This window comes from Poecilia mexicana, unplaced genomic scaffold, assembly GCF_051168715.1.
Source record: "Poecilia mexicana isolate PSO_F unplaced genomic scaffold, ASM5116871v1 scaffold_2, whole genome shotgun sequence".
In the NCBI taxonomy this organism is placed as follows: Eukaryota; Metazoa; Chordata; class Actinopteri; order Cyprinodontiformes; family Poeciliidae; genus Poecilia; species Poecilia mexicana.
Window position 1 is genome coordinate 9411004 of NW_028263371.1, and position 26179 is coordinate 9437182.

General features: G+C 40.7%; 2 protein-coding genes across 2 annotated transcripts in view; one reads left to right on the plus strand and one right to left on the minus strand.

Moving 5' to 3' along the window:
• klf12b (Kruppel like factor 12b) overlaps window positions 1-14890 on the plus strand; it is a 54245-nt gene extending 39355 nt beyond the window's left edge. The window contains exons 5-6 of the mRNA XM_015003917.2: window positions 7500-7657; window positions 9001-14890. Of these exons, the coding sequence (XP_014859403.2) occupies window positions 7500-7657; window positions 9001-9182 (340 nt within the window). The 3' untranslated portion in view covers window positions 9183-14890. The remainder of the gene's footprint in view (window positions 1-7499; window positions 7658-9000) is intronic.
• A 3590-nt stretch (window positions 14891-18480) lies between these two features.
• Window positions 18481-24239, minus strand: klf5b (Kruppel like factor 5b). Its single transcript, XM_015003933.2, has 4 exons — window positions 23414-24239; window positions 20758-21634; window positions 20609-20668; window positions 18481-20221 (listed from the first exon to the last, which is right to left on the minus strand). Exons 1-4 carry the CDS (start codon window positions 23588-23590, stop codon window positions 20043-20045), a joined length of 1293 nt encoding a protein of 430 aa, XP_014859419.2. The 5' UTR covers window positions 23591-24239; the 3' UTR covers window positions 18481-20042.
• Between the last annotated feature and the right edge of the window lie 1940 nt (window positions 24240-26179).

A 26179-nucleotide genomic window follows, 5' to 3' on the forward strand; every position in this document is an offset into this window, starting at 1 on the left:
ACGTTTAAAGCAACAAAAATATGTACGTAAAGAGGTACCTCGGTAGCTTAAACGTTTTCCTCGATGACCTGTTGTCGGAGCTTTAACTTCACGACCTGCTGCTCGAGTGCTCCTCTACTTTCCGACGCATCTGTGTGGGTGTGAATCTATAAGACTGTGTGCATATGGCTCAGACATACTTTGCGCCCTGTTCGGCCTGCAGACATCAGCTCCTGCGGTGCCAGTCCATCTGTGTCGAAATGAAAAGACTTCCTCTCCAGTGGATGACAGCTTATAACATTCTGATCCAAAGCAGGAAATCAGAAGCATTCAGACGCACTTGGCTTGGTCCCGCCATCCGCCGCCGCTGCCCAGAAAGCCTGAACAGTCAAAACTTTGAACGTAGTCAAACTCCAGGAGGATTTTTGTAGAATTAACCGTAAGGAAATTACTGGAGGAGGGAGGGAAAATTCGACTAATGATGCAACATCATTAGCAAGGCTGAAGCCCAGCTTGGCTTGTTTTTTCATGGTAATGCTCCAGCTTACAGGGTCGACATTTGTTTGTACACTAGCTCTATTAAAACGTACACTAATTAAACCAAATGAGCTTTTGTGCGACACATTAGGCCTTTTTAAGAAAAAAAAATAGCAGGGTCACTTTGCTCAGAAGTAGAGGTTGCCATTTCTCCGATGCACGCAGGGACTCACTCTAGGATTCGGGTTTCATCGCAGGTTATTGAAAGGGACAGGCGTGCCCCAGAGTGCCACACGTGGGCACTGGCTTGGTCAGAGGACAACAGAGGTTGGCAGAACCCAACCTTGCACTGCCCAAGCTTTCACTATGGAGATAAATCACCACCCTGGATAAGCAATACCCTGCCAGGGCCTGCCCACACGCTCACTTCTCTATGTGCAAAGTGCAAGCTGTGTGGAAACTGTGTGCATGCTGTGTGTATACGTGTATGCATGTGTGTGTGTGTGTGTGTGTGTGTGTGTGTATAGGGGGGTGGGGAGGTTAAAAAAGTATGCGCACACACTTGTAAGTATTAATCCGCGGCATATGTGTGTGTTCTGTGCCGTTTGATTGCACGTGTCTCTGCACGGTGGACGGAACAGCTGGTTCCAGGGGGTGGTCGGCCATTGTCAACAGGAACACAGACTCGCGTGTTTGTCTGCGAAAAACAAAGCAGTCTGCTGCGTTCTTGAGTTACACGCCGGCCTGGTGACAGGAAAGGAGAGAGTGTGCGCTGCGTTTTGACACAGCACACGAGCTCCCTGGACATCTTCACAGCAACCGAAGCCAGAATTTTACTCCGCCGTGTCGCTGTGTTTCCTGTTTTCCACACTTTTATAGCTTTTTTTTTTTTCTTTTTTATATGCTTTAATTTGGCCCCCGCGTTTACACAAGCGGCCCCGCTCAGAGTGCGTCAGGGAGGAGAGGTGTTAGGGTGGAGGATGGGAGTGCCTGCAGCCTCCAATCCAGGTATCCATAAATAAATAACTGAGTGAAAGGAGAGAGTTACGGTGTGTGTGAGTGGATCATGCTCTTCTAGGGCAGCCTCCTCCATATTCATGCGTTTCCTTGGGGACGGCTGGATGGGCTATTGTGGAAGAGCGAGGGTGAAGGAGGGAGAAGGAGAGAGACAGAGAAGTGTGCGACCGCGTGCGTGTGCGTTTGGGAGGAGTAGCCTCTGCTGAAGCCTGGCCGGTCCCCAAGGACCCAGTGGCCACGCAACAGAGCAGGTGGACTGTTGAGACGTGGGGTAAGTGTCCTCCGACAGGTACGGGAATGCCGGGCGGGCTGTCTCCCAAGGCACACATCGAGTCAGACGCTCCTTTTTTTTTTTTTTTTTCCTGTTTTCCTGATAAATCCACAACTCTCTTTGAAAAGCAGTTTTGTGTGTCAGAGCTGTTTTGACCTCAGCTGCCCGTGAAAAACAGGCGCCGTGTTTGGGTTGTGAGTATTCAGGTGACAGGTGAGGACATGACGGGGGTGTAGGGAGGGGGGGGCGGTGGAAAGGTTGGAGAAGCAGATGAACTAAAGCAGAGGTCAGTTCTGTTTGAAATCAGTTTCATCTGCACTTCCTATTTTTCCCTCTTCTGCTTTGAGCGATGCAAACAGACACATCCATTCGACCAAAAATGTTACTCTGACACAAGTTTGGAAGCAGCGAGAGTTTGCCTCTGGAATCTCATAAGAAAATAAATCAAATTTGTGTTCCAAAAGAGCTGCGATTTGACTAGAGTTTGAGACGGAAATAGAAAGACAATTATATGCAACTTATTCTTGCGTACGCTGCTTCGCCAAAGTATTAACACCCCTTGAACTTTGTCACATTTTTTTTTTTTTTTTTTCCACGTTCCATCCACAAGCATCACCGTATTTTGCTGGAATCTTATTATTTAAACTGAAACAAAGTGGGTGACTGTTAAGCTTTTTCCTCCGTGATTTGTTTACCTCTGTGCATCTTGCCATCAACTCTGACCAGTTGCTGATGGAGAAAATCATCCACGCAGCATGATGCTTCCACTACCATGAAGATGGTGTGTTTTAGATTTCCCCTCCACCACAGTGTTTTTGAATGTAGGCTAAAACGTTTAGGCTCATGTGATCCACATGGCTCATGACAAACTGTAAACTGGACTTGTTTTCTTCCAACGGCTTTCTTTTAGGCCGTATTTGCAGGTTAAACTAGCAGCAATAATAGTTGAACCGTTGACACATTCTCCTACATGAGTTGTAGATTTCTCCAGCTCCTCCAGAGTTCCCCTTGGCCACTTCTCTGATTAACCCTTCATGGCCTAAATTTCAACTCTCCGCCCGGATACTTTTGCTTATTTTAATTGTACACAGTTCAATGTCCTGTGAGTAAATATATTTACCCATTTATCCGTAACAACTGGAACTTTCAATATCTACCTAGTTATTTTCTCACTTTACCGCCTATTAAAAGAGCGCCCCTCAGATTAATTTCACTCCCTGCTGCAGCTGAGGTGACATTACCGTAACAACCCGATATCGGCTGGAAACGTTTGGAATTGTTCAGAGTGTTGCAGAATTACGGTACGGCAAATCTGGCTGGATTGCCTGCGCTCAGTTTGCCCTAGAAGGGTTTAATGCTCTTCCTACACAGTCCATGGGTAAGGCTTCAGTTTTGTCAAGCCCTTCTGTTTTTCGTCCATGGATTGAACTGCTCTTAAGGAATTCACTTTTATCTTTTAATGGAATATTTCGTGTCCATGTTTTAGGTGTCTTCCTGGTTCATTCAGTTGTTTATATCAGCTGTGTTGGATCTAAAAGCTGAAGGACAGCGGCCCTTACGGCAGGGATTTGGACACCCCAGACGTAAAGTCATTAGTTAATTCCTTTTGAAGATGTTTATTTAAGCAACGCACCTTTTCGTGATCTCGGCGTCAACCTGTGGCGAGGGTCAGTGGTTGTCAGACGTGCTTCTAAACTCATGTAGTGACCACAGAGCTGAAATACTGTTCATCCCTGCCGCTCAGTTTGGCTTTTTGACCTCAGCCCCCGCTTTTATGAAATCACCACTATATTAGTACTTAATGGTTATTCAGTCATTAAAATCCCCAAAATGTGTAGTGATGTAATCTGAGATTGTGAAATATTTCTTTTGAAAATTCTTAAATGAGGTCATAAAAGAGCAAAACAAACCATCCTCATCTTTTTTCTTTTTTTTTTTCCCCTTTTGGATTGCACAACGTCTCCCGTCTTTGTTTTTCCATCAAGCTGAGTACGTTTTTGTCTGGCCAACAATAATGCTAAGCAATTAAAATGTTTTACTTTTCATAATGTGAAACAGAAATTAGGAAGTTGTCGAGTTTGTAAAAAAAAAAGTCACTTTTTTTTTACTACCACTGTTTATACGGTTATATTAAGTGCTGTCACAAAGCAGCTGTTGTGTCTGCAAGGACTGAAGTATTTTACAAATTTTCATCAATACCCAAAATGAGCAAACATGAACATCCTCACTGTGCTCTTCAGTGATGACAGAATCAGCTGCAGAAAAAAAAAAAGTTAATTAATTGATGCATCTGCTTGTTGTAAGAAAGAGCAACCAGAATAGAAAGATTTAGACTTTTCTGGATGATATTATAATCACGAAGTTAGAGTCAGGATGAAGTCAGAATGTAAACATCTGCCTCATCTGTTCGATGTCTGAGCCCAGAGTGTTTCCATTGTAAATCCTGGCGCTCTGCTTCACTTTTCCCTGGCAGACGCATTTTCTCAGACGGTCCCATACGCTTTAGATGGTGGCCTGCAGTGCCTTGCAGAAACTATTCATACCTTTTGAACTTGCTTAAATTTGAGCACGTAGCACATTGAGAAGAGGAAGGGGATAGGACGAGCATTTTTTTTTTTTTTTTTTTTTACATTTTGTGCAAAGAAATAAAAAATTCTGTATGTGTTAAGCCTCATTGTGTCAGTACCTTCTACTGCAAGTCTGTTGGGTATGTCTACCAGCTTTTCGCGTCACCTTTCTATTAAAACTTCTTGAGAATCTGTAAAGATTCATTTTCAAGTCTCGTCACAGACTCGGGTCTTTTTGACACACAAATATTGCTTGATGTAAATCATCCGGTTGTAGCTCAGGCTGTACCTTTAGGGTCATTTTGGGTTTTCTTCCGGGAATGTTTTGCATTTAACTTGACACGTCTTCACGTCCGATCAGCTTCCCTCTCCCTGCTGAAACAAAGCAATCCCGCAGCATGATGCTACCGCCATTTCCCACACCTGGGATGGTGCGTTCAAGGCGAGCCGTTTTATTAGTTCCGCAACACTTTGCATCTGACCAGAGCTCCTTCATCCATGTCAGCTGCGCTCCCTTCATGCTTATGGCAAACTTTAAACTTTTATTTTTCTCGTCCTTCAAATCTGTGGAGTGCCTGCCTAGCTGTGCTTCTATGCCCATATGAATACAATGTATTTCTGTGACTTCTGAAGGCAATTTTATGCAGTTGGTTTAATTTAGAGGCATCAGATTAAAGGGGCTGAACACAACATATAACATATAATACATCATTTCTCTTTCGCTTCACAATTAACCACCCCTTTACGTTTTTCTATCACATAAAGTCCCAAAGAAAACTCTAAAGTTTGTGATGGTAAAGTGAAAGGATGTGTCAGTGTTTCAAAGTGTATGGATACTTATGAAAGCTGATGTAAATGTACGAGTTATTTAACTTGGATGGCTTATGAAAAACATCATAAATTCACGTGTTTTTGTCCAAAAGTCAAATTTCAACATCCGGTCGCAGCGCTGTTTGCGAGCGAGGAGAGAGCAACAGAGTAAGAAAGGGAGAGGGAAGTATGAGTTTGCTTCATATCTGACCCGTGTGCTCATTTCCTGTATGGCTTCTGGTTGGTAGGAAGCCAACAGTAACAGGTGATTTGTAATCATATGCGTGTGGATGTGTGTGTGTGCTCGGTACATGACTGTAATTCTGTCTCTCTCTGTGTGCGTTTCTCTCACTGTAGGGTTGTTCAGTACGCCTGAGCCTGCGTTTGACAGCTCATGCTTTTGGTGAAAGACAGCGAGACAGGAAGTGGGTTGTGTGTGGCGGAGACAGTTCACAGGAGGGCCTGTCTGGCAGCCTCTGCTCCTCTTTCAAATCCCTTTAACATGATCAGAGCTGTTCTTCCTTTAAAACCCCCATGCCCTCCCCACAACCCACTCTCTGACCCCCCTCACCTTTTCCTCCGTAAATGCAGCGCAGCAAACTCCACCGCTGCTCCGAGAACCCCGTTAAATATATTTCACAGATATTACTCCTCCTCTTAAGTAAACAGAGATCCTCTTGTTGTTTCTGCGTAGCGTATCTCCTGCCTCTGGGCACTGGGCTGGGTGTGTGCTGCAGTCATGTGTTTATCGTTTCATGAAAGGTGCTCCCTGTTCTGCAGTCAACAGTCTGGGGAGAGGAATGAAGTCCGCACTATTACAACCCCTGGGTTCTTCTTCTTCTTCTTCTTCTTCTTCTTCTAACTTTATTGTTTCAAGCGACTTCTGATGAGGCCTGCAAATAATAAGAGAGGACAGTTAGACAGTTTAATGCTGTGCTCCAACTGCATTTACTGACTCGGGGTTTCCCATTTCTGGCCGTGAGGAATCATGAAATCAGCACTTAATTTAGTGTCATGAACTAACTGGGGAATTATTGTATTAACTGGATAAGACTGAGGAAAAAAAAAAAAAAAGTTTTATTTTCCAAGTTCTGATGATCCAAAATGCCTCTCTGCTCAGCTGCCGCTGCAAATGCGCTTCTGTAGAGCTGCACTGCCACCTGCTGGCAAAGTTATGTTTCTGCTTCTCTGTGCTACAAAATCTATAGATTTCCTCTCAGTCTCAATGTTTTCTATATAAATAATTTTATGGTAGACAAGATTACACAAGCAGCATGAAAATGATTAAAATAAAATGCATATATTGTTTGAACAATTTATTAGTCTTACTAGTACTTTTATTTAGTTTTTTTAAAAGGTCACTGTTAGCATGCATTTTCAAACTAAGATAAGAAATAAAAAATAAATTTTTTAAACACAAGTTTGCTTGGTAAATGCAGTTTTTCTATGTAAATAAATTATTTAAATACAATTAAAAAGCATTAGCAAAAACCACAAGCCTACCTGCTGTTACTTATATTTTGAATGGTACGTAAAAGGTTGAAATGTCATTTTGAACAAACATTTCTTGTTCAAAGTTTCTCAGGACTCTGGCTTGGCTCCTCCAAAAAATGTTGATGCTACTTCCAGTCAGAGGAAACGTGTTGAGAAACTGGAAAATGAACTTTAAGAGAAAATCTTCCAGCTGTATGGATACATTTGGGATTCACAGTATTAATATTCATTCTGTGCAATGGTCAAAATGTGCCGGTTAAAGTTAGCGATAAAACACCCTATTTCAATCAAACAAGTTTAGAATATAATGTCTTTTTTTCTTTTCTTTTAACCTTTTAAAACCTCCAAACTAACACATTTCTACTGAAGCTGTAAACAGATTACCTGAGAAACATGAAGGAAGCAGCTGAAAACATTCGTCAATCTGTGCGGTGGAGAGACGAACAAAGGAAGGAGGGAAAAAAAGCACTTTAGTCGGATCAAACAAAGAAAAGAGCGCAACCGACTGAAAGAAGATGGAAAGGTCACATTTGAATAATTGTACACAGTATATTTACACATTCTTACAATCTTCCATCGCTGTAAGTTATGCAGAATCTTTCAAGCAGAACGTGTCGAGCTCGGTTTTCTGTCAACGATAGCGACGTTGTACCCACATTCTGTTGCTTCCGAGAGGACAGCCAGGAAAATTAGCGTCACCGTTGTCAGGAAAATTTGTCGTCCAGCAATTGGCCACTTTTCCAGTTAATGGTCTAAGTCTTTGTTGATCAGATTCAACGTATTTCGATGGTTGCCAGTGTATTGGATTTTGCTGTCATGTTGGCGTTCTTGTCACAGCTTTCTATGTCTTTATACCGACTTCTCTTGGGCCCTGTGTGTCGCAGCTCCATGTCGCCGTTCAGTATTGACAGCATCCGACGCCCCCGGAGGTCAGAGTCTCCTGACTCGAAGAAGCGAAGAATCCACAGATGTGACTTCGAGGGTTGCAATAAAGTGTACACCAAAAGCTCACATTTAAAAGCACACCGGAGGACACACACAGGTCAGTTCACCGTGTCTGGAAAGGATGTCATTTTGCGTAATACTGTTGTTTTTCTTCAGGTCTAAATGTGGCTGAGATGAATGTTTTCTGAAAGGCGTTTTGTGTTGCATTTGTTGAAACCCTATTAGAAGCTAGAGACGCTGAGATTTACTGAGGTTTAATGATGCTTGTGAAAAGTAAAGGAGATGAGAAGAATGAGAAGTTTTTATTGTTTTCATTCCATTTCAAACAAATATCGAGAATGAAATCAAAAAGTGAGAGAAAACATCAGCATTTTGAGCAAAAAGTCAAAATGTTATCCAATGTTTAAAATTGAAATCTTAAAAAAAAAAAAAAAAAAGCTAAAGATCTTACAGCCAGTGTTGAATTTGTTTGTTTATAATAGTACTTAGTGATTTTCTTTTTTAAGTTTGTTCTCCAAGTATCTGAAATTTATCTTCAGCATTTAGACTTTATATTTGGTCTTTCTCCTCCTTCCTTTTTTTTTTTTTACAAAACTCGTCTACTTTCTTCTCCGTCTTTTTTCTCCTAGTGACTCAAACAGCCCGTTATCAGAAAGGACGTTTCATGAAAATAATAATAAAAAGAACTATGTCTCAAAATTGTGGCCAAGATAAATGTGTCCCCGAATTAACAGGAGATTACTGATTACTAAGTAAAACTTCCTCACGCTAAAAAAGTAAAGAAACGATAAAAAAAAATAAAAATGCTTCAGGTATATTTATTTTTGTTGGACTTTTTCTTACAGAATAAATGCATTCAAGTTAAAAGTTGGATTTATCAAAAGTTTCAGTATAGGGTGATGGCAAAGCAATAAATAATGTATTCATTTTAAGTATTTATAGACATCTTTACTATGAGGCTCCAGTAAATGTGATGGTGAAATGAGACACTCCACGTATATTCAACCAAAGATTTATGATGTTTTTTTCATTCCTTTTTTTTTTTTTTTTTATTTTTTTTTTACAGTTTTTATTTAAACTGTTGGGAAGTTATTTATTATCCAGTTGTAACGACTTCTACAATAAGTGGGTCAGAGGAAGCTATCGTCATAAATTATTCAAGTAGCTCGAGGCTTTAAAGAAGAAAAAAAAAAAGAAAAGCATTTCACACACCAGTTGTTTTTCTCTTTGGTAACAAGAGCGTGATGAAGAATAGTTTGACACATTTTTTCTAACCCCTTTGCTAGATGCAAACTCCCATGGAAACATTTTGTTTAAAAATAACCTTGAAGTATCCGTCCCGTGAAAGTCCGTGCAGGAAAAACTATTTGGCAGATCAGTTGTATTGTCTGCGATGGTGTGGAAGATGTGACCCGTGCGTCTGCTGTCGTCCTTCTGCAGGGGAAAAGCCATACAAGTGCACCTGGGACGGCTGCACCTGGAAGTTCGCCCGCTCCGACGAGCTGACGAGGCATTACAGGAAACACACGGGCGTCAAGCCCTTCAAATGCGCAGACTGTGACCGCAGCTTCTCCAGATCCGACCACTTAGCCCTGCACCGACGGAGGCACATGCTGGTGTGAAGCACAACGGGAGCGACTGAGAGAAGATGTCAAACAGAGCAGACGCAGCCACACACATGCACACGCACACACGCAGACGCACGCAGGCAGCCGGGGGAGCGGGATCTCCCTCTGAATGTTTTTCAGCTGGCCTGGATGCCCAAACTCACTCACGCATACACACACAAACACACACACGCACACACGCACACAGACACACACACACACACTCGAGTTGGAGATGGAGAAGCTGGATGGACGGTCGGAGCAGAAAACAGGGTGACTTCCGGATCCTCTCTGGATGGGAAGGAAGGAATGGCGGGATCCTTCTCCGTCATCGGATAATGATCGGGAACTGCTTTTAACAGCACTGTTTGTTGATGTTTAGCTTTGATTTTTTGTTTTTTTGTTTTTTTGTTGGTTTTTTTAGGATGAAGTGGCACTCTATAAATTTGGATTTTACTCACTTTACATTACAGCTGCTTTTCCAGCGTTCATAATGTGAAAGACCCCTTTGAAATCAGAGCGGGAAGTTCGACCTGGTGTGGATTTTAACAGGAAGAGACTTGGCCAGAGTTGGATTTACAGACAGTATTGTTTGTTTTTTTGGGGTTTTTTTGTCTTGCCTTCCCATGAGTTGACCAGCAGAGGGCAGTGTTTGATCACGGAAGGTTTACTCGGACTTGGACCGTCACATCTAGGGCGTTTCATTCGAGAAGTTGAATGAGGTCTGGACTTTCACCTTTTTTTTCCCCGAAGCCAGCAAAGTGCAAACAACTTCACAAGGATGGATCCAGTTTTACCCGCTCACTCAGCCATTTGTTGACTGCAGGAACTGGACACACCAAATCATCATCACACCAGCAAAGAAGCCCCACGTTATCACACGGACTTCAGACAAACCCCATTCTTCATCAGTGCTTTTCTTTATTTTGAGCCTCTTTAAAGCATTTTCTTCAAAAACAAACAAAAAAAAATCTTATGTGGATTTTGAGCTGTGATTAGCAATCAGTAAAGTGCAATCTTAAAGAATATATATATAAATATATAAATATATATAAACTTTCAGTATGAAAATGTTTTCTTTATTGAATCTTGCTTTTTTTTTTTTTAAAGTACATGCTTATCGCTTATGTTTGATTCTGACAAATACGACCCCCCCTCCCCCTTCATGTACAGCGAACCTTGAAACAATCAGAGGAGAGTATGTGGGAAAAATAAAAAATAAAAACCCAACAGAGGCACCTTAGAGACTTTCATTCTGTCAACATCTACCTGTACTCATCAGTCAACTCATGTTTCCTCCTCTGAAATTGAGCCAAAACTAGGAGTTTTGTGTGCTGGTCTTTGTACGGCAAGGCGGCCCTCGACCGCAGGCCGCCGCTGACGCCAGCTGAAGACTTGAACGGAGACAAACCTGCACACACAGGAGAGCAATACATTCTGATCAAAGTGTTCGTCGGTGTCCGAAATCAGAGACGAAGGGTCAAGGTCAGCCGCGCTCTGTTTCTGAAGCAGCTCCAAGTCGCCGATGTGAGGTCTCTCAGCTGGTCATTCACTCCGCAGCATCTTCCGTTTGTTTGTTTGTTTTCGTTTTGTTTGGGTTTTTTTTATTTTCATAAACATCACTTGAAATGTTCTCACCTCACTGTGGGCGGTTTTGTGGGTCGTCACCAGAAGTCTGGTGATTAAAATGCAGGAGTTGCACACCTAGTTACACACACACACACCGCTTTGCAAAAACTGTTGATCCTTGAACTATTTTGACATTTCGTCATGCTACAATGACAAACCTCAATGTGTGATCCTGGGATTTTATGTGGTAGATCTATAGCAGTCGTAGTGCGTAGCTTGTCAAGTGGGAGGACACTTTGATACATTTCTATTTCCCTGCAAACGAGTGGAAATCTGGAAAGTGCAGAGCGCATACATCTTCAGCATCCCAGAGTCAGTTCTTTAAACGTCTGACGCCTTTTGCAGAGCAGCAACATTGCTTCCTGAGATTTCGGTGGACTTCTTTTTAAGAGCTTATAAATTCACTTCTCTTCATTTGGAAGTATCAGAGTAAAGGGGGACTGAAAAAAAATAAGCACATCTTTTTTTTTTTTTTTTTGTTGTTGTTGTTCCCACTCCACAATCGCGGCACTACTTTGAAAATCCCCACAAAAACCACATTAAAGTTTATGGTTGTAACGTGGTGAAATGTGAACGAGTTCCAGGTGTCTGGAAACTTTTTGCAAAGCACCGCACATGATACAGATGTTATTATGAAATTGTAACATCATGTCACAGAAGATTAACGCTTGAGATGCGGTTACTGGCAGAAATGTCTCTCAGAAAACATCACACTTGACCTCAATCAGGGAATTCAATTAAAAGTATATTTTTATAGCCCTAAAGGCAAATGTCTTTTTTTTTTTTCTTTCTTTTTTTTTTTGCAACTATTTCCAGCGCTCTTGATGCCGTTTAAAAGCTTTCAGGTACCGAGCCAGCCGATGTTATACGACATAGCGCTGCCAAATGCAGTTATTGGGCAGAAGCCAGTAAAAAGACACAGCAACCTTTTTTTTTTTTTTTTTTTTTTTTTTTTTTGATTAAGGTATCTTGAAATCCATACGCTTTTACACTAACGCCTACAAACACGCACACACACACGCCGAAAGCTCTCACTTTTAGTAAAGAAGCCAAATCCAGGGAACAGTTTTTCCACACATGCGGAGTTCGTGCGGCCCTCTCGTATGTCACCATTATTTATGTATATTGTTTGTGCACATGTCATTACGCCCAGTCGTATTATCGTTTTGGCAAAAGAAAAAAGAAGAAAAAAAATGCATATTAGCACCTTCTTTGTTTATTGAGATGATTTTTCAGATAATTTTATTTCAGATGTCAATTTATAAGCAAATATTCGTCATATTTTAACATCCGTATAATGTATAAGGACTTTTTTTTGTGATTGAGGGGCACTTCATGTGACGGCTTGTAACTCTTTCTCTTATGTAAAAAAAAAAAAAAAGAAACTTTTTTTTTTTTTGTAAATCTTTTGAAATGTTGTAATATATGTGATAGTGAAGACACAAAGCTATTACAAAGTTCTACAACCTGTACATACAACGGAGAAATAGGGCTTTCGATTCGTAGACGCAGGAGATACATTTATACGCGTAAAGTCTTTTTTCTGAGACCGTAATTTATCTAATTTGATATACAGCGAAAATGGGCTAAAGGTGTTCATCATGTATATGATCATTATGTGATGTTGTTATAACAAACAGCTTCTTTTTTATTGTTATTATTATTATTATTATTACTGTTCTGGTTCGGGGTTAAACAAGTTCACGATCAAATTATTATTTTTTATTTTACAAGGCTGCACCAGTGTTTGCTATAAACAACAAAATGATTTATATACGCTGACCGTATTAAGGTACTTGAATGCCTGTATTTTGCTATTTTCACAGTAGAAACCAGGTATTTACACATACATACGCATATTTTTGCTCACTTTCTGATGTTAAATATGATCAAATGTTTCCTGTTTTAGGTCGGTTAAGGTTAACATTATTATTATTATTATTATTATTATTATTATTTACTAAATGCCAGAATAATGAGATCATTATTATACATATATTTTTATAATGACAATAAATCAGAAACTCACTTAATTTTTGATACGAAGCTTCTTAAGGTAATCTGCTGGACGTTTTGTCCCATTCCTGACAGAACTGTTCTGACCGAGTCAACACACACACACACATACACACAACTTTTCAGCTCTTCCCAAACGTCCCATGGGACTGCGGTCAGGATTATGTCACTGTGACACTCCAGAACATTGGCTTTGTTGATTTTGAGTCATATTGTAGCTGATCTGGTGACCCGTTTGTGCCCGAGCTTTAACTTTGAGGCCGACGTCTTGAGATGCTGCTGCAGTTATTTCCACACGTCTGCTTTAATGTGAAGTGGGTCGGTCCTTCCTGCAGCTAAACGAACCCGCAACATGATGCTGTCAATCCCGTAAACTTTTCCAGAAAGTATAACAATAACCATTTCAATTCTTGATCATTTTTTCAGACATATTTTGGCACATGTGGCCTTTCAGCCTATTTTCATATAAGACTAGTTGTCACAAGATGGGGCTGATTTCATTTGATTTGTCCACATGGAAGCAGCGTTGTTTGGTGCATGTAAATCTCAGAATTTAAAGAAAATAATTTTTTTCTTTTTTCAAATCATTATTCTGGAATTTAGGAAATGGAAATAATTCTGTTAATACTGACTTTCCTAAAACAAGTCAAGTTTCTCCTGTCCAAATCACAAGAGGGTGAGGAGGGGAAAAAAAAAGGGTTGTGTCTTTTTGTTTTTTTTAATACAGCGTATGTAAACATCTGGTTTCAGCTGTACCTGACCGACAACAATGAAAACAAAACAAAAAAACTAGACAAATCAATCACATATCAACAAAACATGTGCTCTTTATTCAGTATCTCTACAAATGACGTTGGATGCCTTAATACACCAGTGTTTAAACAATTCAATTAGACTTGAAGGTGACGTCTCCATGGAGACAGGGTGTTTATCGCATGCACCCCCCACCTGCCCCCTTTTCTCCCCCTTCTACACACCGCATCTCTTTCCTCGTTTTGAAGCATAATTTTGTTACGGTAACCAGGGTCAAAGTTATGCAATAATGATAAATAGTGCCTCATATCACAAACTTGTAACATCACCTGCCCTGTGCAAACGTTTCGATTCCAACACGTGTTCTTCAATTGCTTACTTTTCAAAAGGGGAAATGATGATTTCTTTTTATTATGGATGTTATTTGGGAATAATTTTAAAAAAAACACACAAAAAAAACAAACAGAAGAAACCACAGACAACAATATGCAAGTCGGACCTCTAACATTGAACCTTCTCTTCGCACTGAGCCTTATATCACGGGGTCAAACGCAGCGTCCCACCGCAACACGCTCACCGGTTTGAAGCACACGTCATTAGCTTTGGCTGCAATAAGTCCTCCTCCGTCCTCAGGGGCGGTACACCTGAGTTACGAAGGCCTCTGGAAGCTTCAGCTTCACCACGGTGATTTCAAATTAGGCCATGAGGAATCAAATCCACGGTTTGGTAGTGTATGCCTTTGTTGGCGATTTGAGACGTTCGATCGGTTAAATAAATATTTTAATTTCTGTGTAACATCTGATTTTGGATTATTTTTTCTCTCTCTCTCTCTCTCTCTCTTCTGGTTTTGAAAACTTAAGTAGTGAAGCCAATGCCTATGTTTCAAGTTTGCTAATATTACGTACAGTAATTGTTGTTCCTGTATTTATGTAAAGTGAGTGTTGTGTAAATATATTCAGATCTTTTCATTCTTACCGTGAGGACAAAAAAAAACAAGAAAAAAATGTGATTATGCTTCAAAAAGGGAGATTCTGCTAATGGGGGGGAAAAAAGACATTTTTAACCCTGGTATTTTTAAAAAGAATAATTTTAAAAACAGGTGTCCTTCTGTTTTCTCCTTTTTTTTTTTTCCTGTTACAGTTTTATTTTCTCCAAAGGTTGTTTGAATAACAAGTCAGTGTTTTTTGCCTTTTTTTTTTTTTTTCTTGTACTTTTTTTTTTTTTCAAATGGATGGAGCTGTGAAATTAAGATAAGTTCAAACATATACATGTATATTGAAATGAATGGAGGCATGAAGGTTAATAAAGTTGCATTTTGTATGTAACACTACTGGGATGGAACCCCTTTGCTATCTATGATTGGGATGGATGGAATGTGGTTTCGGTGACACATTTGAGTGACATCTGAGAGCCGTGCTCACGCCGGCATTCGGAAACCTAATCTGGATTTGGGGGAAACCATTAGTGCGGAGCGCAGCTAGCGGGATGCTGGGGGGCTGCAGGGCCGCCCCTGAGCCAGCTGACGGACACAAGCAGCTTAAATCGACAGAAAATTCACAAAAGACAGCAAATTTACATCAACAGTGTTGTGCAAAAGTATTCCCCCCGCCCCCATATAGATTTCTTCTTCTTTTTTTTTCATTTCATTTAGTCCACTTAGACGTTTCAGATCTTCAGAACTTTTTTTTTTATACCAGAAATAATAATAAAAAAAAAAAACAGTTTTCGAATTGATTACTTTGCTAATTAGGAGAAGAAAACGATTTAATGACCCTATGCGAAAACATAGCTCCCCTCTCCAGAGTTCGCAACATTCAGCATAATCTCAGTTGAATTTTAATTCCAGACTTGGAATAGGCCATGCCAGGATCTACTTTTTTTTTTTTTTTTTTGGAAGGGCTTGCTTGTTTACATGTTCCTTAAACGTACTGTACATTGTCCTGAAAAAAGGAAACCATTAGAGCTAGAACATCATGTTTGAATGTTTGCATGATGTTCTGTTCCTGAGGTGCTTTGTTTGCTTCACGTCATAAATAAGAAAGCACACTGTACCGTACAGTGTGTTTGTCTCGTCTGTTCACAGAATATCTTTGCACTCATTAGCTTTGCACAAGGACTTGTACTTGTTAAACAGGTCTATGCGGGCCCTGGTCCAACTCATCTCCTCCTGCTAATGATGCTGTAGCAGCAGGAAATTATAACCCAGAGATGAAAATGTCAAGTTTATGTGTAAATATTACTCCCACTGACAAAGAAGCACCTTAATTCGGAGTCTGCGACTGAGCGCGTAAAGCCACTGGTCAGCCTGCTCAATTCAGCTCACCACTTTGAGTCTCATCTGAAAGAAGTTCTAATCACAGTTGGAAGAAATTAACAATAAAGAATGCTTAAAAAAAAACAAAAAAACAGCTAAATTAAATATATCAGTCACCATACAAAATACTGAATTTTAAATTTCCAGTATTGAAATTGGCAGAAGAAAATCGGTCCACTACTAGTCGCCATTACCCATGATCCCGCTTGGCTGTGCCCACTGCAGGCCTGAACAGAACCATTTAAAACACAGGTGTCAATCTCCAGTTGCTGCCCTGCAACTTTTAGATGTGCCACCACACCTGAATAGAATAATTAGGTCATCATCAGGGCTCTGGAGAACTGATCTACACAAGAAGGAGGTCATTAAGCCATTTCATTCCAGTGCTTTCTGTACCTGTGGCACATCTAAAAACTGCAGGACAGCAGCCCTTGAGGACCCGGAGTTTGACACCACCGATTTAAAACCATAGCTGAGGTCCGGTGGTGATACTCTTTAATGTTTTTAGCATGTGTGCGAAACCCGTCAGAAAGTCGCATTTTTACTCTGCTTTCATTCAAACTTCCACGTAAAACATCACATCTCTCCAAAATAAAACCACATTGCTTTGTTGCTCTAATCCGGCCACCAACAGAGAGTGATATTTTAAGCTCCGGTATGCTCCGACCCTGCATGAAGCCAATGCAGTTTCTAAGAACAGGTTACAGTTTAGAGGAAACAGCCTGAACATCATGTACAGTACTGCATCATAACTGGATCTGGATGAATGTTTTTGTCAGCTTGTAATCATGCCAAAGAATTCACATGATTACAAGCCATTCTCACTCCACCACGTTTTTTTTCCCCTCCGTTCGTATAATATCACCTTTAAGATTTATCACTTCGAATGTAAAAGAGGGGGGTTAAAAAAAAAAAAAATCGAGACCACATTAGTGTCGTTCCTACATGCAGGTAACCTCCTTTGCTCTCGGAACAAGCTCGGGCACCTTCTGCGGTTTCAGCGGACTCTTCTTGGCACCCTTCGTCGGCAACCTTCTCTGTGACTCATGTCACAAACGTACGCTCTGCGAACTGTAAATAAAGACAAGAACATCTCGTTTTGTTCGCCACAATTACTCTAAAACTGGTTCTAATGATGGTGTACCTGGAGGACTAATTATGGAATTCCAGGTCAAACTAAAAAGCGACTTGATCAGACAGGAGGATGGTGTGTGTGTGCTTTCAGTTTTACTTGAAGTAAAAAAAAAAAAAAACAGCGAGGTGTCGCTCTGTTTACATGCGCATGACCGCCATGAACTTTGGGTTCTTATCAGGTCGTACAGTCAGGTAAGCTAAAACGGCTGATGGTGAACAATCACAGCGTATTATGACTTGTTTTGCAGCCGTAGGCAACTCGCAGTCGTTGACCCTGATATTAATTCCTCAATGTGGCCAAGTGTTTAAAAGATCAGCGAGGATATCTGTGTGGCAGCTAAAGCCTCCCCCAAAAAACCGGATGCTGTACCAGGACAATAACACCAGAAAATCCATGACTGAAATAGAAACAGCTGGAAAGAGAAAGATGTTCTGTCATGGCGGAGCAATCAAAGCTCTGGGCCTCAAAATGACAGAAATGAAAAAGCAAAAAGAATTTCAGACTTTTTTTTGGTTCTTTTCTCAAGATTAAAACTAAATATCTCAAACAGGAACCCACGACAAAAATGACTGACATTATTTGTTATCCAATTAAAAAAAAGAGGCAAAAATAATGGAGAAAAATGAAAGTCAATCAGATGTAATGTTAGCGGTGAGAAAAGGTGGGACTTTGTTACACTTTATTGGTTAGCTTTAAAGTAAAGTAATTCTGCGTGCATTTTGTTCTAGTTGTAAAAGGAAGAAGATTCTCCAAAGATTTAAGAGACCCCAGATTTAATTCCTGTCTGACTTCGTCTTTTAGCGAAAACAACAAATCGTGTTTTAAGACTTGGCCGACTAAAGCTAAAATGAGGATAGATTTCCAAAATATGACTCTGGCAAAGTTACATTTTAGTAAAAAAAAAACAAAAAAAAAACTATTGCTAAATCTAAAAGAAAATGCGCTGGGAGCATAAGGGTGATCTTTAATTAACCACAAACAAAAAGTCCTCTGCCACGATAAAATAAAAGCGAAATAAGGTCAAAGAAAATACTTCAATTGGCTGCTGCTAAGAATAGCTCCACAGAAGGCTGAATCATGGTGTGTCAGCGTAGTTTCCACACGCTGCATCTGCATTTTGGCTTAATTTTGATTACATGTGTGACAACATGTCAGCCAAGGTTGGATTTTCCTAATTCTGAAATATGCAGAGGAGCAAAAATAATTATTAAGCATCTGCAAATATTTTACGTACACATAATGCTTGACTGCTTAATTTAGTTTCTGAGAAATAAATAAATGTTTTTCTGACTTTCAATGTAAAGCTACTGTGCTGCTGGGTCAAGAGCTTTTAAAAACTTTCTGCTTTTGACATTGCTGTTTTAAGTTAAAACAGACATTAAGAATTGCTTCTTTTATTGCATTACACAATGATCTACAATAAAAAAAAAACCCAATGTGAATAAAAAAAGACAAACAAAAAGGACTCATTGATAGCATATTTTTATTTTTTTGCTTATACATTTTTTTCTTATTGTTTAATCTTGAACTCTGTGTTTAAGGTGAGTGAGATGTGCAGAGCTGTACATGTGTACATCTTTGGTGGCCTGGATGAATCGTTGATGTTGTATTTCAGTCCTGAAGCAGATCCACCATTGTTCCATGTTTACTTCAGTTGCAGATAACGGCTCCGACTTAGAAAAGGCTTTGCAATCTTGTTGATATCATGCTAATGACTTTGCTTCTCATCTGTTCTTGGATTTCATTGCAGAATGCTGTCTGTCACGCCTTTTGAGATTTATTTATTTACTTTTTTTTTTGCCAACTTCTTGCTGTCAGACTTGATTTCTCGATTCTACAGGTTAGGCAGCAATCGGGTTTGGGTGAGGCCCGTCAAATTAAACCAAGAAAATGTGACAAACACTTAACCGTTCAGTTCCTTCTGCATGGAGTTTGCACGTTCTGCTCTAGCATACATAGAGTCTCTCTGGGTATTCCAGTTTTCACTCAGCCAAAAAAATATAAATGTTGGGTTTATTATATACCCTAAATTATCCTTAGGTGTGTGTGTGGGCATGTGTGTGTTTATGTGCTGCGCTGTGATGAACTGGAATATGAGGTACTATGCCTCTTGCCCAATGACCCATAGAGATCGGTAGCTGCCCCCCAAATCCCCCATAACTCTGCTTGAATAAACAGCTATATACATGGATAGATGGATGAAAACCAGCACATCATTTGAAAACATGCCCTTTGTATTTACTTAGCTTATCTTGGTCTGACGTTAAAATGTGTCTGACGACCAAAAAGCAAAACCAAAACTGTAACGGGGCTAACATTTCCCCCCTTGTAATCATTGTGCTTTCTAAATTAAACGATTACCGTCTAAAAATAAAACAATCTTTTTATTGCAGAATAAAGGAGGAAAAAACATGAACAATGCTCTTTTAATTAAAAGTGTAAACCTGGCAGTTTTCAAAGTCATGCCATGGGCAACACACTGACCGCGTGACGCAAGCTTTGCTCTACGCCGGAGAGCTTTCTTTCTCCCGTTTTCATCTTAAATGTGCAGCTTTTCCGACGCTCTCCACAGCCCGCAAACACAATCGTGCTTTGACCTGCAGGCTAAAACGACATCCTTTCCCTTTCAGTTGGCAGCACAGGACCTTTCATAAATAAACACTGACAGGATCTGCACAATCGACAGTTCAGATATAAAAATTGTCAAACGTTCAACATGTGGTATACCGTTTAAAAAAATAAGGCTTGAAAAAGGACAAATTTGGTAAAAGAGATTGAACCGATACATCTGAAAATATCTGATGTTGATGAGAAAGTAAGGCAACGATCAGATTTAATATTCTTAGAATAATAATAATAAAAAAAACATTTAGAGGCAGGTCAGAACATCAAACTGTATCCTTTGAGAGTAAATAGGATAAATTGCAGTCTTTTTTTTTTGTTTGTTTTTTTTCCCCCCCCCCCCCAAGTAATTTGTCCATTTTAAGGAAAAGCTAAAAAGACTGGACAGATAGAGCTGAGGCGTCCCTTAGCTCTGGTGTCTCTTGGTGTGCAGGGCCAGGTGGTCAGAGCGGGAGAAGCAGCGGCTGCACACGCCGCACTGGAAGGGCTTCACCCCGGTGTGCTTCCTGAAGTGCCGCGTCAGCTCGTCGGAGCGGGCAAAGCGCCACTCGCATCCTTCCCAGGAGCACCGGTACGGCTTCTCACCTGCACCGGGCAGAAACCACACGGTAAAGCTACAGCGGACAGCCACAACATTTTTTTTTTTTTTGTGGATCTACACCCCACCCGGCTTAGGACATCATCGAGTCTTGTTGAAAGCTCACATCTAATAAAAGAGTTTGGAAAAGGAGGCAAAAAAAAAAAAGAAAAAGGATAGCATGCCTCATCTGCAGGCCATAAATCACTGCATGTTTCTACCCAACCCCTCCCCTCCCTCTTCTCCCGCTTTACGAGAGTTGCAGGGTTTATGTGATTTGACAGCAGCGATATGTGGGCCAGACAGAACGAATATGCAAGCCAAGAAAACTTCTCTGCCTGGCAACATCCTCATGTTCACCCCCAAAATAAGATGTGCAACTTCAAGAAGTTTACCTGTGTGGGTTCGCAGATGAGCCTTTAGATGAGACGACTTCGTATAGACTTTCTCGCACCCTTAAGAAAAAGAATCAATAAGCATCTTTTAGGTATACGTTTTGCCAACTTTTATCTCAACTGCTAGTCATAAGGACTTGTAATCGCACCTGGAACATCGCAGTGGTGAGTCCTGCGTCTTTCCAGATCGGGGTTGTTCCTCCGGTTGTATTTGGCCGGAGCCGACTGCGCCAACTCTGGAGACAGAGGCCCGACGCTTGGTGTCATCTGAGCTGGTGCCAGGCTGGAGTCCTGAACCGGTCCGCCAAGTGGACATTGGGTGAACGCAGGAGCGTAAGTTTGGTCGTGGGTTCGAGTCGAAGGATCGCTGGAAGTCTGTCTGGGATCGGTGTGGGTCTGGAGTGTTGTCTTACAGGCAATGCTGGCTTCGTAGGAGGGGGGAGGGGAGCTGTTATGAAGGATCTCCTTGCCCTTGTCTGGACTCGGAGGCTGAGAATTTGGCGGAGATGGCGGCAGATAGGTTGATCTAAATTGGTGGCCAGAGAGCTGGTCGAATGAAAAACATTCAGCCTGTGAAGCGTCTGGTAGTTGTCCCACATGGAGATTCCTGACTGGAAGACTTAGCAGCGTGATGGGGAAAGAGTTCTGCTCTAAGTCAGTGTTCAGCATCTGAAACTGGGGAATTTCTTGGAATTCTGGCACTTCCTGCTTGATGAAAAAGCTACCACCAGGAGTGTCGGCTGCTTTGAACATTCCTGAGTACTCTGGGAGGGTCGTTGGTGCTTCGTTGCCCTGGCAGGTCGAGTGCATCAGGGACTGCGGTGGCTCCGCTTTGATTTGCTTCACAGTCCGGCAGAGGCCGGGTTGCAAGTAGGCGACATCGGGAAGGAGCAGGCTCATGTTGACGCTGAAAGAAGAGGTGAAGTCTTCGGGGAAAAGTGACTCCAGCATGGGAGCGCTATCCTTGTCAAGCATTTTTGAATTTGCTACATCATGAAGTAGGTAGGTGTCCATCTCAGTTTTACCCTGATAGAAAGAACAAAAGGGAAGTGGTTTGGTCAGCAACACAAAAACTGCATGGCTACCTCTTTAACTCAAATGATTGGCTTACGCTGTTCAGATGTAACTTTTAAGCAAACACTGAACCAAAAATTGTTATCCAGCTTTTCAAAGAAAGACTGGATCAGGCAGCCATTTTGAAATATATGACATATCCTCACTTAACTTTCCACAGGATCAAATAGAAAATAGTAAGCTTGTGAAATGACGGTGTATGACAATGTTTACAAAGTGTCAAAGGCTTTGATTCACAGCAGATTTGATCTATTAAGTAGTTAGCAGAGGCTCCTGCTAGCCATGATTAATATTCACACTTTGACCAAAGAACTGGTCATTAAATCAATATTGATATTAACACAAACTGGAACCAGGGAAAAAAAAAAATGTATATATACTGGCAGGTCAAACCTGGAAATTGGCTGAGTCTGATCAGTGCACCTCTGGTGTAATATGTATCAAGTATCAAATTTGCTATTCAAATTCTTTTTTTTTCTTTTTGGTCTCAAATAGCAAAATGTATTGGACAAAATGAAACTGATGACTTTATTTGTCTGTAGCTTCATAATGATTTAGGCAGATTTAAACCAAAATTACAAATCTTTTACTCTACCTCCATTTATTTCACTTATTCAACCACCCAGGTCATTTGTAACTTTGGTCAGTTCTCTGACTGAAACGGCTTAGCATGTTCAGTAAAAACACATTTCACACAGGAAGAAGTAAGTGGCACACCGCTTCCTACCTTCATTTCCTGTGTAAATCTGAATTGAACGCAAATGTAACTGCAGCTTAAAATGTTGGTCAAGTTGAATTTGCATAAACCACCAAGCGGTTTTCAAGATGGTAGAAGTCAAGTTTGGGCTTTGCCCCTCCTACCTTCGGCCTTATGGACCAACTAATCAGTATTCATGCTAAATTAAGATGGCAAGAGAGCTCAGTACTGCAGATAAGATAGCAACTGCTGTGAGCCTCTTCACAGAACCCCACTTCAACAAATTCTCAACTATCCAATAAGTGTTAAAAATTGGTCACTTCAATCCATTTTTTGGACTAAAACCTAACCCAAAATGTGGAATCAAACTAATGTAATTTATGGCCTGGTTCATGTTTGGATTCACAGTTTTAGTTTCAAGAGTGAAGAAACTGAATCATGCTCCTAATGTGACTTAAAAATTGGTTTTAAGAGGTTTTTTTTTTTATTATTGTCTCTGTATTGATGAAGCCAATGTTTGTTTGTTTTTCCTGTCTTGGACTTTGCATCACTGGTTGCACCACATGTCATTCTGGACTGGTAGCTCCACTTTGGGGATGCATGTGTACCAACACAACAGAAAATCAGCTGAACCTACAGCTCCGATTTACAAGTCGCTCCGTGCAAAGGCTTCTGCCTGCATGTAAGCTCTTTCCAAATGCACAGCTGAAATTAGAACATCCAGTTGCTCCACAGGACTATGCAGGACAAGTTTTCAGGGACGGGTGCACATCCCATTCACCCCCAACACACCACAATGAATGTCCGCATCAGCAATCTTAAATTCGTCTTTATTCAGCATTCTTCTCACAGCAGCCTTCAATGTTAGGATCAAACCCTTGAAATGGAAACAAATCTGTTCCTCATACCAAATCTGCACGCAACAGAAAATTAAATTCAATAATAGCGAGACAGTGATGCTGAGAGGCAATGCAAATGCAAAAATAAAATAATAATAATAATAATAATAATAATGATAATAAAACCAACCCTACCAGATTATAATCTGGGAAAGATGAAATTCCCAGCATGGCGTTGCACAGCACTTCTCCATGATCCTCACCCCTCAGACCGTCGGATGATGTCAGCGGCGCCGCTGGGTGGCTTTTGTGGAGAAACTGCGCGTCCTGCCCCGGAGCAACCCAAACCGAATTCGTCACAGCTGCGGCCATTAAAAGCGTAGATAGCCTTACACTCGTTCGATAGTACAAAAAAATAAAATAAAAAATAAAATAAAATAAAAAAAAATAAAAATGCCCGATTTAATCTAGCATATATGAATTGTTGTTGCTTTCGAAAACAATCCCAGGCGACCCAGCTGTCAAACGCTCATCCTCCTCTGGTTTGCACTGGCTTGTCAAATTACGCAACGGCGTAATATCAGCGCGTCTGCAGGGCGGCGCCGAACATGTGCAAAACAAACAGGACAACTAGGCGGTACTTAACACACCGAGTGTAATGAATGCAGCGGTTTGGTGATTAGGAGGAGAAATAAACTTGGGGTTGGGATTTTTTTTTTTTTAAGTTTATGATGAGGTTGTTTGTGTTCAAGACCAAGAAATATGGCACACACAAGGAAAGCTTTTTTTTTTTTTTTTTTTTTTTTTTTTAATAAATTCTTATGGTTCAATTCCCACAATAAACTTAGCTCCTCGTTTAAATGGGAAGTTTAGACCTTAAATTTCCACACAGACAAAAGTTATTTCAGTTTGAAAAAAAGGCTTTTTTTCATTCCTCTGACAATGTATTTCTGTTTCTCACCAATAATATTAAGAATTAAGATAGATAGATAGATAGATAGATAGATAGATAGATAGATAGATAGATAGATAGATAGATAGATAGATAGATAGATAGATAGATAGATAGATAGATAGATAGATAGATAGATAGATAGATAGATAGATAGATAGATAGTGCATCGAAAAAATATAACGTCTAAGTCTTTCAACATTTTCTGTTTCAAAACAAATTTCAATTTATTTTATCTATATTTTGTGGTATGATGTAGTGTTGAAGTGAAAGGCTTTCCAGATTTTTGTTTCAAATGAACATCTAGAAAAGTGTGGGTGTACACATTTATTGAATGTGTACACTTTTTGAATGAAATAAAAAAAAAAAAAGCACACCAAAGATCAGAAGATACAAAATTGAATTTTTGGTCTCTGCATTTAAAAAAAAACCAAACACATATTGTGGTGGAGAAGTGACACTTCACATGAACTTCTTCCTCATCTTTCCTTCCTCTCATTTATGCAGCTTTTTCTGCTGCATAAATGAGAAGATGGTCAAAGTTGACAGGAAGATGGATGGAGATAAATGCAGAGCAATCCTGAAAACAACAAACTGTTTGGGGCTGCAAAAAAAACTTGAGAGTGAGGCAGAGGTCCTCCATCCAGAAGGACAGCAGACATGCACACAGCCACAGGCATAATGCAGGCGTTTAGATCACAGCATATCCATGGCCTAGTCAAAGTGCAGATCTAAATGCACTTGAGAATCGGAGGCAAGATTTGAAAACTGCCTGGTTTAATACAAAAGAACCCCACAATTTTTGTGGTACTGAAGAACTTTTTTTTTTAAATTAACACACCTGAAAATTAGAGGTTGCATTTACTGGTGTGAATATTCAGAACACTGTGGTGAGTCGGTCAGAACTCCAAAGAACGCAGAGTCGTACGCCAGGTGATTCAACTCGTACTTGCCGTTTATTTAGGTAATTGTGTGTGGTTCTAGAAAATAAACAACAGTACAGAGTCAGTGTCTGAATGAACTGACTGAAGTAACATCAGACATATTGCATAACTGCACTATCAATGATTATAAACATCACATTTCTACATATATACACGACGCAATATCCACCGTGTATAACTCTTAAGTGTGCACGTGAACAGAGCATGCTCTTAATTAAGGGTAAAACTAAAATACTCTGCTAAATAAACAATATTATTAATATCTACCATCACTTACTTGTATTTCCACGCACACACATCAAGGAAGGTAACAATAAACGGCAAACGGCAAGTTAAATAAACAAAATGCGAACATAAACTATACTCGTTTACACTCTACCCCTTTTTTTTTCTCTCTTTCTTCGTCTGCATGCTGCAGCTGCTCTAAGCCCCGCCCCTTAAAGGCTCAGCATGGCAGTTTGTTATACAGCCTTTTCCACAGCCGCCCCCGTATTCACCTGTGAATACGAATATCAAGAAAAGGCTGAATAAAAAGAGGTGATTAATCATCATTAGGCAGGGCAGGTAGGCTGACAAGCCTTGCCACGGGTCGAATATAGGTTCGTCCCTTTACAGTCACTTCAGCAGATCTGATCCGGGTGTCTGGTCCAGGAAAAACTTGAGAGACTTTACCCACAGGCCAGAGGGCTCGCGGAAGCTGGTTGTCCACAATCATGACCACATCTCCTACTTGTAGATTTGCTGATTCAGTCTGCCACTTCTGGCGGGCTTGGAGTCCTGGCAGGTAGTACTTCAGAAAGTTCTGCCAGAAATGGTCAGCTAGAATCTGGCTGTGCCTCCATCTTCTCCGCCCAAGAATCTCCGGGCTGTCGTAGATGACTTGCGGCAGCGAAGCATCTCGCCGTCCAATGAGGAGATAGTTAGGGGTCACCGGGTCAGGATCTGCTACTTCAGATGAGATGTAACCTAGGGGTTTTGAATTAAGCATCCCCTCAATTTCAATCAGAACGGTGTGCAGCACCTCTTCAGTGACGATTTGGGCTCCAATGATGACCTGAAGAGCAG

Coding starts and splice junctions, on each gene's coding strand:
- klf5b (XM_015003933.2), bottom strand. CDS start 23,590: ATGGCCGCAGCTGTGACGAATTCGGTTTGGGTTGCTCCGGGGCAGGAC. Junction 20,669..20,757: donor TCACCACTGCGATGTTCCAG/GTGCGATTACAA, acceptor CTTTTTCTTAAG/GGTGCGAGAAAGTCTATACG. Junction 20,222..20,608: donor TCATCTGCGAACCCACACAG/GTAAACTTCTTG, acceptor TGCCCGGTGCAG/GTGAGAAGCCGTACCGGTGC.